The sequence below is a fragment of the Nymphalis io genome, chromosome 18 (genome assembly GCF_905147045.1).
Source record: "Nymphalis io chromosome 18, ilAglIoxx1.1, whole genome shotgun sequence".
Classification (NCBI taxonomy): domain Eukaryota; kingdom Metazoa; phylum Arthropoda; class Insecta; order Lepidoptera; family Nymphalidae; genus Nymphalis; species Nymphalis io.
Genome location: NC_065905.1, coordinates 7,757,685 through 7,772,099, shown reverse-complemented (window position 1 = coordinate 7,772,099; position 14,415 = coordinate 7,757,685). Strand labels below are relative to the sequence as shown.

At 34.2% G+C, this 14,415-nt stretch overlaps 2 protein-coding genes across 2 annotated transcripts; both read right to left on the bottom strand.

Moving 5' to 3' along the window:
• Nucleotides 1-1,144: 1,144 nt before the first annotated feature.
• Nucleotides 1,145-3,668, bottom strand: LOC126775710 (DNA repair and recombination protein RAD54-like). The gene has a single exon (XM_050497786.1). It carries the CDS (start codon nt 3,541-3,543, stop codon nt 1,246-1,248), a length of 2,298 nt encoding a protein of 765 aa, XP_050353743.1. The 5' UTR covers nt 3,544-3,668; the 3' UTR covers nt 1,145-1,245.
• Nucleotides 3,669-4,049: 381 nt separating this feature from the next.
• Nucleotides 4,050-12,631, bottom strand: LOC126775715 (leucine-rich repeat-containing protein 47-like). The gene is made up of 7 exons (XM_050497796.1): nt 12,609-12,631; nt 10,014-10,720; nt 9,291-9,719; nt 8,993-9,152; nt 8,062-8,164; nt 5,981-6,136; nt 4,050-5,865 (listed from the first exon to the last, which is right to left on the bottom strand). The coding sequence occupies exons 1-7, from the start codon at nt 12,614-12,616 to the stop codon at nt 5,761-5,763; spliced, it is 1,668 nt and encodes a 555-aa protein (XP_050353753.1). The 5' UTR covers nt 12,617-12,631; the 3' UTR covers nt 4,050-5,760.
• Between the last annotated feature and the right edge of the window lie 1,784 nt (nt 12,632-14,415).

Genomic DNA, 14,415 nt, shown 5'->3' with positions numbered 1-14,415 from the left:
ATAAAAATGCTATAAAATAAGTTCTTTTGAACTAGCTGAAACTTTAGCTACCTAAAGAAGAAGTATACAATGATGATGATTGAAAGTGTATATGAACACTATAAAGTTAAAAGATCGACAGATTCAGATATTTAAATGTTTCCAATGTAAATCATATGAAATATATATATATATACATATAACCAATCATATGAAATAGGTTTTCAGCTTATGCTGTACCTACGTCGGTTAATCATGTTTACGCGTATATGTAAAGGGCACAGACTGCCGCCCTGTTGCCTATAGCATTGAGTTATATGCAGCGAACGCATGTATGTGGGAGATGCACGGCGCTCTCTGGTAAACCCGTCTGTATTCGCTGACGCATAACCCCCCTGGGTTATGCGTCAGCGGGTCGCATGATCTTTTATTAAAATATCTAAAATAAACAACAACATAGTACAACGGACGAAATTTTACTGTCATTCGCAATCTCCACAGCCAAACTTACCGCCATTTAGTCAGCGGACGGTCGGTTTGCTTAATAGCCATATAAGACCAACTACCGATGCCAATATCAGCCGGCTTACTATGACTTTTGTAATGCGACCCGCATGCAACGCTACCTCCTGGACCAGTATGTCGGAATAGATTTAATTGAATGCTGTTTTTCTCATGATCAATTGTATGGTGCCCTATCTAAGCGGGTGCGGCAAAAACCAATAAATACGAATATCCCACGAAAATAAAACTAAATATTTTGTATATACTGAAATATAATATAAGTCTGCTCTTAGTGATTTCTTTAAGTAATACGCGCGTGCACAGCTAGTCCGGAAAATAGTTTTTAGTTATTGTAATTAGCTACATATTATGTACATACTTGTATACATAAAATTGCCGAAAACAAATATGTATGACGTAAGATTGTCGTTATAAGTTTTAATAAAACTAGATCGATTGTAATGAAACAAAGATTAAACAATACTTTGAAATAAAGGAACTATAACAATTAAAGTATATACATGTGTAACAACCTTAGAACAAAAGACAGACACGTAAAAATAATATTTGGGTTGATTCGTTTGGTAGCTTGCAAAAACAGGTAACAACTCAAAAAAAAGTCAGTTATTTTGAAATCACAGACAGACAATTAAATTTTATTTATTGTATAGATTAATTATTTGTACATTATAATTCGATTTTCTTTTCAGCTATTTTAGAAATATACTTAAACAATATAACTTAATTTATCAATTATCAAAATTACACATAATCTTCATCACCACTATCGTCTGGTTCGGAATAGTCTTCATCTATTTCTATTTTCCTTCTTTTAGGCTCTTGAATGTTCTCTTTATCGTCTTCTTTATTTGCAATCATCTGTGCTTCAGTTTGAGCCGAGCGATGATGGAAAACGAATGATATACTCTTAGCAAGATCCCAGCATTGCTTCAGGACTAAATCAGCTAAGTTCTTCTTATCGGCACAGTGATACCAGTTTGATAAATCTGAGGTGCAGTCTGAGTTCTCTGGAGGCAGTGTAATTTGAATATTATTTATGCATCGTTTGCATCTAAATTTACCATGAGTATCTGATAAAGTATTTTCTTCTAAACGGAATAAGTCCTTTAGATCATCTGATGTAAAATGCCTTAATGATTCCTCATTTTGATCAACTACTGTGTCACTGAGAGCTTTTTTGTGAGCTTGCCGTTGGAATATTTTTTCTTCTATTGTACCAGTGGCCAATAACCTATAAATATAACAAGGCTTCTTTTGCCCATCTCGCCATACTCTTGCCATGGCCTGATCATCATTAGCAGGATTCCAGTCTGGATCGAACATAATTAATCGATTTGCACCAATGAGATTCAATCCACATCCTCCAGCTTTGGAGCTTAACATAAAAATCCACTCTTTGGAATCTTTATTATTAAAGCTTTCAACAACTTTTGCTCGCTTTTTGATAGTCATAGACCCATCTAGCCTCACATACTGATAGCACCTTTTCCGGCATAATTTCTCAAACAAATCAAGAGTTTGTGTATAATTTGATACAAGGACAATCTTGTCATCTGTATTTGTTTTTAAGTTAGCTAATATACAGTCTAGAATCATAAGCTTTCCGGAATATTCTGGTCGGACATCTTTGATATCATAATTACTAGGTAATAGATCTCTTGCTTTTTCAAATCCTTCAGATCTTTCTATAATCTTATCGTAAACTAGATCTGGATGGTTACATAGCTTTTTAAGTGTAGTAATACTGGAGAGAGCACTTAGTGTATTCTTTTCACCTGTTCCAGAAAATTTATTTTTAATAGCATCAGAGTTAATAAAGTTTTTATATATTTGCGTCTGTAAAGGCGTCATCTTCACACAAATAACTTGTTCAAACTTGACCGGCAAGTATTTTGTTAGTAAACTACTAGTTCTTCGAATCATACATTTGTTGACTATTGATGTTAGAGTTTGAAGACATTCTTGTGCCCTTTCTCTTTCTGGTACTGACGCTAATGCATCTTGACCTTTTAGAATTGGATTTTCATACCTCTTCTTAAACTCTTGGGCCGTACCAAGAATCCCTTCATTTACAAAGTGAACTAAGCTGAAATATTCTGTAAGATCATTCTGTATAGGAGTACCGGATATTAATATCCTTCTTTTTGCTTTTAAACCCATTAAAGCTTGATATGTTTGATTCTCACTGTTTTTCAAACGATGTCCTTCATCACACAGAACAAGGCCAACTTCAGATGCATGCAAAATATTAGAATATATCCTGAATGTTTCATAAGATATAATTAAAACAGGGGTTGCGACTCTAATTGCAGCAAATGTGTTCATAAATTGTTGCAATTTTAAAGTTATTTCAGCTTTAGAGCCACCATCCATTGGCAAAGCATTAATTCTTTGGCCGAGCCATTTTTGTATTTCATTATACCAATTTTTAACTAAGCTACTGGGACAGACAATTATGGCTTTGCTTATTGTTGGTTTGCAGTCTGGCCCTTGTCTAAGAAGAGTCCATAAGAGGGTTATACATTGAAGAGTTTTTCCTAAGCCCATTTCATCAGCCATGATACATCCATAAGCATTTTCAATCTGTTTTCCTGTAACGCAGTCGTACATAAACTGAACTCCATCTCTTTGATGAGGCCGTAAAATGTTCCCTAGAACCGGATCAACAACAACAGCCACCTGTATATCGGTAGCATTCATTTTCATCTTCTCATGTTCCGGTATGTATGGAGGGCGGTATAGAACGAGTGCGTTCGGTTCGTCTGGGTCGTGTAAGGCCCTTCTTAATTGCGTTCGTTTTAAGCCTAAACTTTTGCTGCAATACGACGATACATAGTTTGATATAGGAACTTTGAATGGTTTGCTCAATATTTGCTTGATTAGGTTCTCGTGATCTGTTGCCGATAAGGTTTGAGAAGCTGATTTTTGTGTTAGTGGTATTCTTGTACATTCCCGCTTCTTTCTTTTTGAACCTAGTAATGGACTTTTAAATACATTGTCACCGGAGCCAATTTGACTAGGCGCTAAACTTCGCCTCATTTTTTAAAGCTCTTATGAAAAAGTATCCATTACCTTAATATCAGAGAAATAATTACACCTGCTTCGAAATTTATTGTATTAATTTTAACATGTTAGGTACAATTTAAATCACAATTTGAACAACATTGAACATACATGTCAAAACTTGTTTGACGTTTTGATTTGACAATAATTGACATTTCGGCAATGTTTTTGTCATATTCGTTTTTTAAAGTAACTAGTACGAAGAAATTAAGCGGTAGACTAAAAGTAAGAGTAATAAGAGTAATAAGATTTGGTATGAAGCAATCTTCAACCTCAAGGAATATATAGGCTTTTTGATATCTAACCACTTAACAAAACGCAAGCGAAAACTATTTTTAATATATTAATAAAAAACGGAAACTTAGGGCTATTAATTAAAAATCATACGAGTATTTGTGTACGATAACTTTATTTCAGTTATTTTTGATACATTAATACACCAGATTAAAAATAAATTTGACACTCTATAACTGATATAGCTGCGTGCTGTTTATTTAGCTATTAAATGAAAAAAATAAATAATTTGAGTAAATAACATAGATCCATAATTAATGTAATGAAGTATTCATTATAAGTTCAAGTTGTTACTAGAATACTGTTTGAATAAAAAAAAAAACAGACACAATTACTCAAACTATCTATAAAAGTAAATGTATATAGTCTACATTTTAGACTTTAAATTTACATAAATATTTAATTCACAAAGCCAGATTCGACCAATACAAAAATATTCTTAACCATCCAAAACACATGTAAATCGGCGAGATATTTGAAAATATTATTTAACTATATAGAAATGTAATTATTACCTTTTCAAGTAAGAAAATATTACAATATTAAAAAAATAAAGATCATTGTCATATACAATCAATTGTTTAGAGAAAATAATGGCTGTTGCCCACATGTCGACTTATATGTATATTTATATCAGACTAGGTAAAATATATTAGTTATAACAAACACCCTTATCACAGTCAAAAACTACTCCACACCAGCCAAAGCGTGCACGAGTTTAAGACTACTCTGTATATTCGCTTTTTTTCAATTGAATTTTGATTTATTTACTCTATGGTTTCTTGTCTACTTTCAATAATATATCGACAATATGTCCCTTTCTCTGTGATAGTGTTGTTCTTAAAAATATTTTAGTACGTATATATACTTAAGAACATAATAGAATTATAATGAACTACATACACATTGTCATATGCTATACGGTGCGCGTGCGATGATATGAAGCACACGCATAGACAACTACTAGGATACTTGACACATTTAGTATATTCTAATGTAACTTATATGAAATAAGGTTATACATTGCAATAATTGTATTTGTATTTGTAAGGAACCAAACAGTTACTGTAAAGATTAATTATATGGTAGAAATAACAATGGTTTATCCAACAGAACAGTGATATTCTAACAAAAAAAGGTTTTATATAAATTCAAAGGATACATAGTATTATGAGTAAATTATATTAATAACAATAAATCTGTTTAACAAGTACAGTCAATGGTATATGGAATGAAACGTAACATACATAAAAATGAAATCTCTAAATCAAGAAATTGTCTTCTTTTAAATTAATCAACAATGCCACAATAATTTAGAAGGAAATAATAACTAAAGTAATAAATAAGTAGTACAAAAACTACTTAAACAAATATGTTAACAAACGGTCACCATATTCGAATAAAAATGTGCTTTAAACAGACGCAGTTTTAAAACAACACTGCGAAGAGTGGTTCGAATTAGGTAATGACAAAATTATTTCTGTGACCTGGTGCTAAGGGCCAAAATAATGTTTAAGTAAACGATATAGAAAAAACATAATATATATATTTGTGCTAAAACAGCTAAGCTAACATTACTAATACGAAAAAATATTACACAAAAAGGTACATTTTATATAAAATAAACACTATTTGTTCTTTGTTTCTGTTCTGATTGGCAAAAGTAAGGGTTATTCATTTTGACCTTTTAGCATCAGGCCACAAATTTGTGCAATCCCGTACATCATTTACATTATTCACTTAAGACAATAATAGAATGATACAAAATGTCACTGTACTGAGAATTCAAGATACATCTGTCCTGTTGGTCAAGTGTAATTACAAAAGTAGAACGTCGTTTGACGACAAGCAAAGCACCAAGTGACGTCATAAATAAAAACTTAGAAAGGTAGAAATTAATTACTTTTTAGGCAAACGGAACACTTTGATGTTCCCATCGAAAGCGCAGTCCGTTCGTGAGGGATAAACATTTTTGAGATTTCCTTCAGTGTCGACGACTTTTACCTGAAATTATTTTTTTTGAATTATAATTAATGTAATAATAATTTAAAGTTTAAAACAGGTCTAAGAAACTAAGATCTAATTTTATAAATAAGATTAAGAAGCTATTTCCCCTTACCTGCTGGACATTCAGAGTGTGGAACCCGCTATCATCTATGTCTCCTATCCCGAGTAACAAGCACTCATGGAGCATTTTGTCCATGACAGTTTTGCAGGCACCAAGCGAGGAGTGTGATGTCACTTCTACAAGCATAGACTTACTGTCTATGGACATCTGGAATTATTGTTTTTGGTTTAACAGATTACAAAATGATTGCTTATATTTTTTGCTTGGTGTGTGGAAAGGATATTGGGAGCAACTATTTACAGATGACAACATAGGATTATCGTGCAAGTTTTTCTTACAGAATGCTTATGGAACCAGCTGTACTGAAAAGTGAAGTTCGAGCCACAATCGATCACCTGAAGAGGAATAAAGCTGTAGGAGCTGACGAAATCCCAATAGAAATCTTTAAAGCAATGGGTGAATACGGAGTTGATATGCTACACACTATCTGTAATCGTGTCTGGGAAACAGAAAAGTGGCCAAAAGACTAGGCACACTCCGTGTTTATACCACTGCATAAGAAGGGATTAACAAAGAAATGCAACAACTACAGACTAATAACCTTGATATCACACGCCAGCAAAGTACTCCTTCATATCATCAACACCAGACTGCAAGCTTTTCTGAAACCTGAAATAGCTATGAAAAGTCTAGAGAGTTTAACAGCCCGCTCTATATCTGCTTCGTCGACTTTCGCAAGGCCTTCGACACCGTGAAATGGCACAAGTTATGGGACGTACTCATACAAATGGGAGTACCTAATCACCTAGTTTGTCTCATGTGCCGACTACACGAGGACGGTCTTCGAATAGACGACATTGACTTAAAAGGCTTTCAGACACATGCTGGTGTTCGGCAAGGGTGCATACTCTCTCCACTCCTATTCATCATATATACGGAGTATATTATGAGAATATTTTTGGAGCAAGGGGACAAGGGGGTTTCAGTAGGAGGTCGTAAGATATCCAATTTAAGATACGCCAATGACACTACTCTTCTCGCTCACACAAAAGAAGACATGGAACACTTGCTGACACGCCTGGAAACAATAAGCCTCTCCTTTGGAGTTGCGATCAATAGAGTCAAAACCAAGATGATGATGATGATTGTGGACCGTGCTGAACTGAATCACCCAGATATATCTAAGATTGGCAACTGAGCTGAAGTAGTTCAAAGCTGCGTGTACCTCGGCTCCACGATCACGAACACTGGTGGATGTGAGGACGAGATTCAAAGGAGATGTGCTATCACAAGGTCAGCTGTTGATAGGCTAAAAAGAGTCTGGTGCAACCGCAATATAACAAAAGCTACCAAGGTCCACCTGATGAGAAGCCTGGTCTGGTCGCAGAAACATGGACGGTTCGACAGAAAGACCGACGCAAAATTGACGCACTCGAAATGTGGTGTTGGCGGCGACTGCTGCGGATCCCTTGGACAGCATTTCGGACTAACATCTCGATCTTGGGGGAACTAAATATCAAAAAAGACTATCGTCGACTGTGCAAACACGAATTCTCAAATACTTCGGACACATTGTTGAAATGAACACTCCATGGAACGACTCGTTGTCCAAGGGCAAGTGGAAGGCAAGAGGTCGCGCGGTCGAGTACCCAAGCGTTGGACAGACATTATAAAAGCTGCAACACAGACCTCCATAGTCCAATGTTCTAGAGATTCTGAAGACCGCATCAAATAGAGACACATAGCGGGGGCTACATTAGCCAAAAACGATGCGTCATCGTCAACCACGACCACTCTGTCAAGAGCGAACGACTGATGAGAGTGAGAGATGTGTGCCATGGGAACCAGTTCAGTGGCCTGACAAGGGCTGATGATGGTGATGACTTTAAGGTATAGAATATAAATATGACATAGGTGGCACATGCAATTTCACTTGCCATTAATCTCATGTAATAGGGTGAGCACACAGTGACTTTTGCTAATGTGCATTTGATATGCACATTTGCACTTTTTTTTCGAGTGTTATATGTCAATTTGATCTTGAACAAGTTTAGATATGTTACTGTTTTAAATAGGCGTATAGATTGCTTTAATTATTCTATTAAAAAAATGTAAAAAAAATATATACTCACTTTCGTGTCATCGGAGTTAGTGATTGGTGGGAAGCTAATGACTCTGCCAGCTGAATCCTCTAAGCATGGATACTTCGGCTTGCCTTCCAATAAGTACAAATATCTAAACACAAAAATTGAGTTTGTAGGTCTGGTATTGGCCAAAATAATGATGAATGGGAAACATAATCTTATTAATATATTGCTATTTTTTTAAATCACTCTACAATATTCTACCGCAAAACAGCAGTACTTGGTATTGTTGTGCTCCGGTTTGAAGGGTGAGTCAGTGTAATTACAGACACAAGGGAGATAACATCTTAGTTCCGAAGGTTGGTGGCGCATTGGTGATGTAAGCGATGGTTAACATTTCTTACAATGCCAATGTCTAAGGGCATTGGTGACCACTTACCATCAGGTGGCACATATGCTCGTCCGCTTTTCTATTCCATAAAAAAAGACTCTCTGTTTAAGGACCTTGGAGCTTATTCTATCACTTCTCTGCAAGTAAGTTGAAAAATTTCATCACAATTTTTTTTCTACTCCATCGAGCATATATATATATAATAAATTAAGCACATGAAAGCTCAGTCGTAATTTAACATAAAATTAAACACAAAAACATTGGTTAAGTTATTGAGATGAGGTATTGGCAATTAAAATTTACAATTACATGACTTACATATTATATAGCTATCTTATAATATAACAGTTAATAGTTTAATATAAATAACTTTTCATATATTAATTTAATTAAAAATCATAATGAAATAATAGCACAATACTAGTAATTATTGTTGTATTCTATTATTTTTTAAGAAAGATTATTAACATTTGTAGTAATAGAGTTTAATTTTATTATTAAATGTTAATGAACAGGTCGGAGTCATATTTTTTATTTTATAGTTTAAGAATAAAATAATCCATACTAAATGCACCACTCAATACTCACTTGTGTATCCCCGAGTACACATTCCTTTTCTTCTCCTTCCTCAATGAGTCTGCTTCTACTGACAGCTGCTGGAATAATTGCTCACCAGTGTATGCCTTGGCTCGAGACAGAGGTTTGAGGCTTAGCTTTGATGGAATTTTAGCCGTGTAGAAGACGTTACCTGTACCATTTTTGAAACTATAATTATGACGTAATCCACAAGATTTAAAAAAAATAAATAAATATAGAACTCTATTATATTACTCCTTTAAAAAAATATCTCTATTTAATTTGATTTCTATAATATAAGTCGACAAACCTGGCGGAATTTTGCTTAAATCATGAGTAGCAATTGTAGCAACATTTCTTTTGTCACAAACAGTATCATGCAGTTTATTTTGCATCTGAATAAACTTTTTAAATGAATCTTCGGTGAAATTCAAGTCAGTTATGATACAACACAAGATGTGTGGTCTTATATTCCATATTTCTTGTTCTATCATAATTACTTTCAAAATGTTTTCTTCAACATGTAATATTTTCATAGAATGGCACAAGTCACCCACATCGTCAGGTGGTGGGTCATCCTGTTTCTTCCCTTTCTTTCCCTTCCCTTTGCTTGCAGCTTGTGCGCTATCTGCTTTAGGGCAGTTTTCACGTATGTAATCAATTACCTGTTTAGTTCGACACTGGTCAACGAGTTTCATAAGACGTTTATCAGTCAACTTGTTGCCTTTTAAATTAAGCTCTGAAAAACAACATTTTATTTTTCATGATTTAATTATTGCTTTGTTTTTTTTATTAGAAATTTTTATGTAAGTTAAATTAAAAGTGATTCAACTGACTGTCCTCTTGTATTGTACCTAAGTTGATGGCTGTAATTATCTCACTGAATGGTTTAGGATTAGAGGTTGGTAAATGCAACCTTTTTACTCAATTCTGTTATTAAATAATTTATATAAAATGTTGCATCACTTTTATTACTTGTGAAATTCTGTTACAATTGTTAGATTTAGATTTTTAGTATTATAACAACACATACCTTTCAATTTTGACATAGTGGCTATTTCTCCTGGAATTGTCTTTAATTGATTGCCCTCAATATCAAAATTCTTTAAAGATGGTAAGCTGCGCGCAATATAACTCGGAATACAGTCGATTTCGTTACCTTTTAACTTTAAATCAGTCAAATGAGGCATATTAGCATTCTCCGTGTCGGGAAAAAGAGACAATTTATTGTTAGATATATCGACAATTATTAAGTTTGGAAAATCACCGAATTTCGGCAATTGCTCAATCTGATTTGAACTAAAATTGATGCTCGTTAGTTCTTTCATTTTATTAAGGCTCTCTGGTATTTTGGTAAGTTGATTTCGGGACAAATCGAGCACTTTTAATTTAGATAAAGAGGTTAAGTTTTCGTTAAACTCGGTCAGCTTGTTGCCGTACAATAACAAAGATTGTAGGTTAACTAGAAGTTTAATATCATCAGGAATAATAGAAAGACATGTATCGCTGATGTTAAGTAGATTTATGTTGGTTAATTTAAATAAATTTTTGTCTAAGCCCTCATCCGAAATGCGTTTCGAAATTGCGGCTCCCGCCAATTTAATTTCATGTCTGTTTTCAGACTTTGCAGTCGTTATTTCTGGCCACGCACTCATATTTGACTTCTCATAAAAAAATGTGAACACTCTTACTAATGTATAACGTTTAAGTTGTGCTATGAAAACGCAACACGTCGTTTTACTGCAAACAGAAAACAAATAGCTTATAGTATAAGTACCTAGGTACTATGTACTATGTAGTCTGTACTTGTATTGGGCAGAGATAAGACTGCTAGGCTCGTCATCATAGATTACCCCTTAACTTAAACTAAATAAAAAAATACAATACATAAAAATATTATAATAGGAAAAAAGTGTTATATTATTTTACTAGATAGTTTAAACTTTAATATTATCTCATTTGCCAAAATTAACATGATATAATTACACTTAAAATTTATAAACTCTTGCTTCCTATTTAGTTTATATTTAAACATTTGAAACTGTTCTTTCATTCTCTGATTTGACATGTATGCACAAGATTTTCCTTAAACTTTTTGCTTTAAATAAGTGTTTTAAAATATTTTTACCAATAAATCGCGGAGTATTCCTAAATGCCAGGTAATACTAAAAAGTAAAAGTCAAAAGAAAAAGAAACCCGCAGATAAAAAACCATGTTTCATTGTTATCACTTTGATTCGGTATTGCCATTGCTTAATGTTTATCTAATAGCGTAATTTATCAGGAATGACTATTTTAATCACAGCGCGGTATATTCTTGTCCGTTACAAGTAGGAACAGCGCTAAAATTATAGGCGTACATTAGTTTAAAAATTACATTTTTTTCTTAAATTAAACAATTTCTTAAACAAACTATGAATAAAAATAACAAGAATTGTTGTATCGATACATATAGGTAATAAGTCCGTTTAGGTATTCTTTTTTTAACATATGGTGTTAATGAGTGCATAAGGTTACATTATGATTTTCAATTAAATTTTCGACATTTTAGTAATGTTGTAGTAGGAAATATCGATTTTTGAATTTTTTTTAAAACGTCAATATGTGTGTAGGAAAAGTCCTTATACACCAAAAATGGGACATATTTTATTACAGTTGAACAATAAAGTTCCTACAATGAGCAATTATAATTTTTCTTTTTTATTTTAAAAGTGTAGGTATTTCGTAAGATTTTGTGGGGTTCATAGCTAAATGATTTGATCGTCCCATCTGTACGCCCGCTTATTTTACTTTTTTAACGCTGGAAAAACGCATTACGCGTTTCCCCCACGGGAACAGTAGGGGGGTATGTGGGGCTCGGCGGTGTCCAAGGCGCCGACTGCGCCCCTAACATCGGAATACCCACTAAAAAACCAGCGGTACCCTTTCCGTCTTAACGAGGAGCGCCACGGGATCGCTTTCGCATGCTACCGTGGCAACTGTACGCCCGCCCTGCATATTATATATCCTACTACTATTATAAACGTGAAAGTTTGTATGTGTGGATGGATGTTTGTTACTCTTTCACGCAAAAACTACTGAATGGATTTCAATTAAACTTTCCAATAATATAGCTTATACATCAGAATAACACATAGGCTACAATTTATAAAGATATTGTGTGAGCTGTCCAAAATATGACATTAAATGTCAAGTAACTAGGAAAAAACCTACCTTTCTGCGAGCTATTCTGGCGTGCGCTGCCATAAACGTTAGTTACGCATAATTATGTAATGTATGATAGACATCATTTAGTTTAAATGCGCGATACTACGGGTGCGGTGTAGCGAGCGGTACGGCGCGGTTCGCCTCCGGCGGCGGTGGCGGGCGGTGCGACGCACTTGTGTGGGGGAAGAAGGCGCTCATCGCTGAGTGCGCGACCCGAACGCGGGCAGAAACGTGAGGGCAGACATCGTTGACTGTTGTCTCCGTTTTGCGAATTTTCATGGTTATAGCGATTTTTTAAAAACGGATTGTACTTCAAGTAATATAGGCCCAAGATTAGGTATTGGCAGTTTTTTTTTGGTTAGGAGTTACACTTAAATAAGATACTTCATTTTTATTTAAATTAATAGATATAGGTTACTTACCTGTTCATTATACCGAATTCCTTCTTTTTTTTGTAAATTACAGAGGTTGTAGGTAGGTTAGTAATTGGTCCTTTTTTGGTTGATTTATAATATTGTAAATAACGTGATGTATATCAATGCGAGTTACCGAACTAGGAAGGCACATTGTGAAGGCCACAATTTTAACCGGAGAAGCCAAGGGAGACAATGTTCTTATACCGCGCATCCCAATCATACCCAATAACTTGCCATTCAATTTTAAACGCCTGCAGTTCCCGTTAAAAGTCGCATTTTCAATGACGATCAACAAATCGCAGGAGCAAACCTTAAAGGTAGCAGGCATACATTTAGGCACGCCATGTTTTTCTCACGGTCAGCTCTATGTGGCTTGCTCACGTGTTTCCAAAGCAAAAAATCTGCATGTTTATGCTGAAGGAAAAAAATCGTTAAATATAGTTTATAAGAGCATACTGCAGTAGCTAGATAACTATAGGCCTATGATCAGGGTTCTGCAGTGCCTAATTACCGTATATTTATTATATTGCCAATTTTCTTATGTTAAAATATTGTCAAGCAGTTATATTTTTCAAATGCGACTCAAAAAATATTTATGTCATAATGTTAGTTCTTTTCTACGCCACGCTAATATAAGCTACTCCAAACACTAATCCTGCGTAGACGAAGTCGCGGGCACCAGCTAGTAAATTATAAAAGTGTAACTATTACGATTCTGGTCGGCTAATTTTGATAGCATCTTTATTGCACGCTTAACTTCAATGAAATCCAATTTCTCTTTCAAATCAACACAAAATAAATCAATTAATTCTAGAACATAAACCAACCAACAAAGTTTCCACTTATATGTAGATTTACCTTACCTTACTTACTTAAGATATAACAGTTATATATTTCATTGATTGGTAGATTAATAAGAAATAAATAGATACTATATATATTTGGAAATTGAACTCGTGACGTTTGTTCATACAATTGTGCATCATTATTTTTCCCGCAGTTGGCTAAGCTCCTTTAATTATCAGCATTATCATATGAAAATACATATTGAAATTATTGATTTTTTATATATATTTGTTATCTTAAATGCTTGTGTATGTTTGGCTTATATACTTCATTTGGTTACTGCTTTAAGGATTATTTTTATAATATTTTTAATTATTATGTCAATATCCGCTTTAAGCCTAAAAAATACGATAAGAAACCGATGTAACTACGTAAATGGCTTATCGGTAGTGATTGCAAATGTACGTATGTATTCATTAATTTATAAATAATATAATACCTACTATATTCTGATGTAGAGTTCTAATGACACGAACAATTTGATGTCGTTTGAAGGATTATTATTGTTATCATGTATAATTTCTATGGAATAATGTGTTGCATATTTCAACTTACAGATAATATGCCGATATCCATATGCCGTTGTAGTCGCGGTGAAAAGTGACAATCCAAGCGCTTTCGAAGCTGACAAAACTAAAACAGATACACCATTCTATAACAGATTATAATACAGTTATAATACCTCATAGTAACTATTTCTATGTTTTAGATGGAAATGAATATAAATTCTGCAGTAGTATTTTCTTCTATCGCATCTATCACGGATTCCCGTGATAGATGCAATGCTCAATGTATTGTCTGGATTAATCCTGGCTACTGAATTTCACCAGCGGACACCGATCTACACCATCTCGATGTCTGAAAATTTACAAGAGCGCGATTTTTAAGGCATTTCCTGTCTCACAAAACTACTGCGTGGGGCCTGGTTTCGCCAGCGACTTTTACGAACCGATATGAGAGCGAAACC

Bases quoted from the DNA above. Each gene is read 5' to 3' on its own strand.
- LOC126775710 (XM_050497786.1), bottom strand. From the start codon at position 3,543: ATGAGGCGAAGTTTAGCGCCTAGTCAAATTGGCTCCGGTGACAATGTA.
- LOC126775715 (XM_050497796.1), bottom strand. The intron at 8,165-8,992 runs GTGAGTATTGAG...TTTTGTGTTTAG, and splicing joins GTGTACTCGGGGATACACAA to ATATTTGTACTTATTGGAAG. The intron at 6,137-8,061 runs GTGAGTATATAT...CAATAATTCCAG, and splicing joins CTAACTCCGATGACACGAAA to ATGTCCATAGACAGTAAGTC.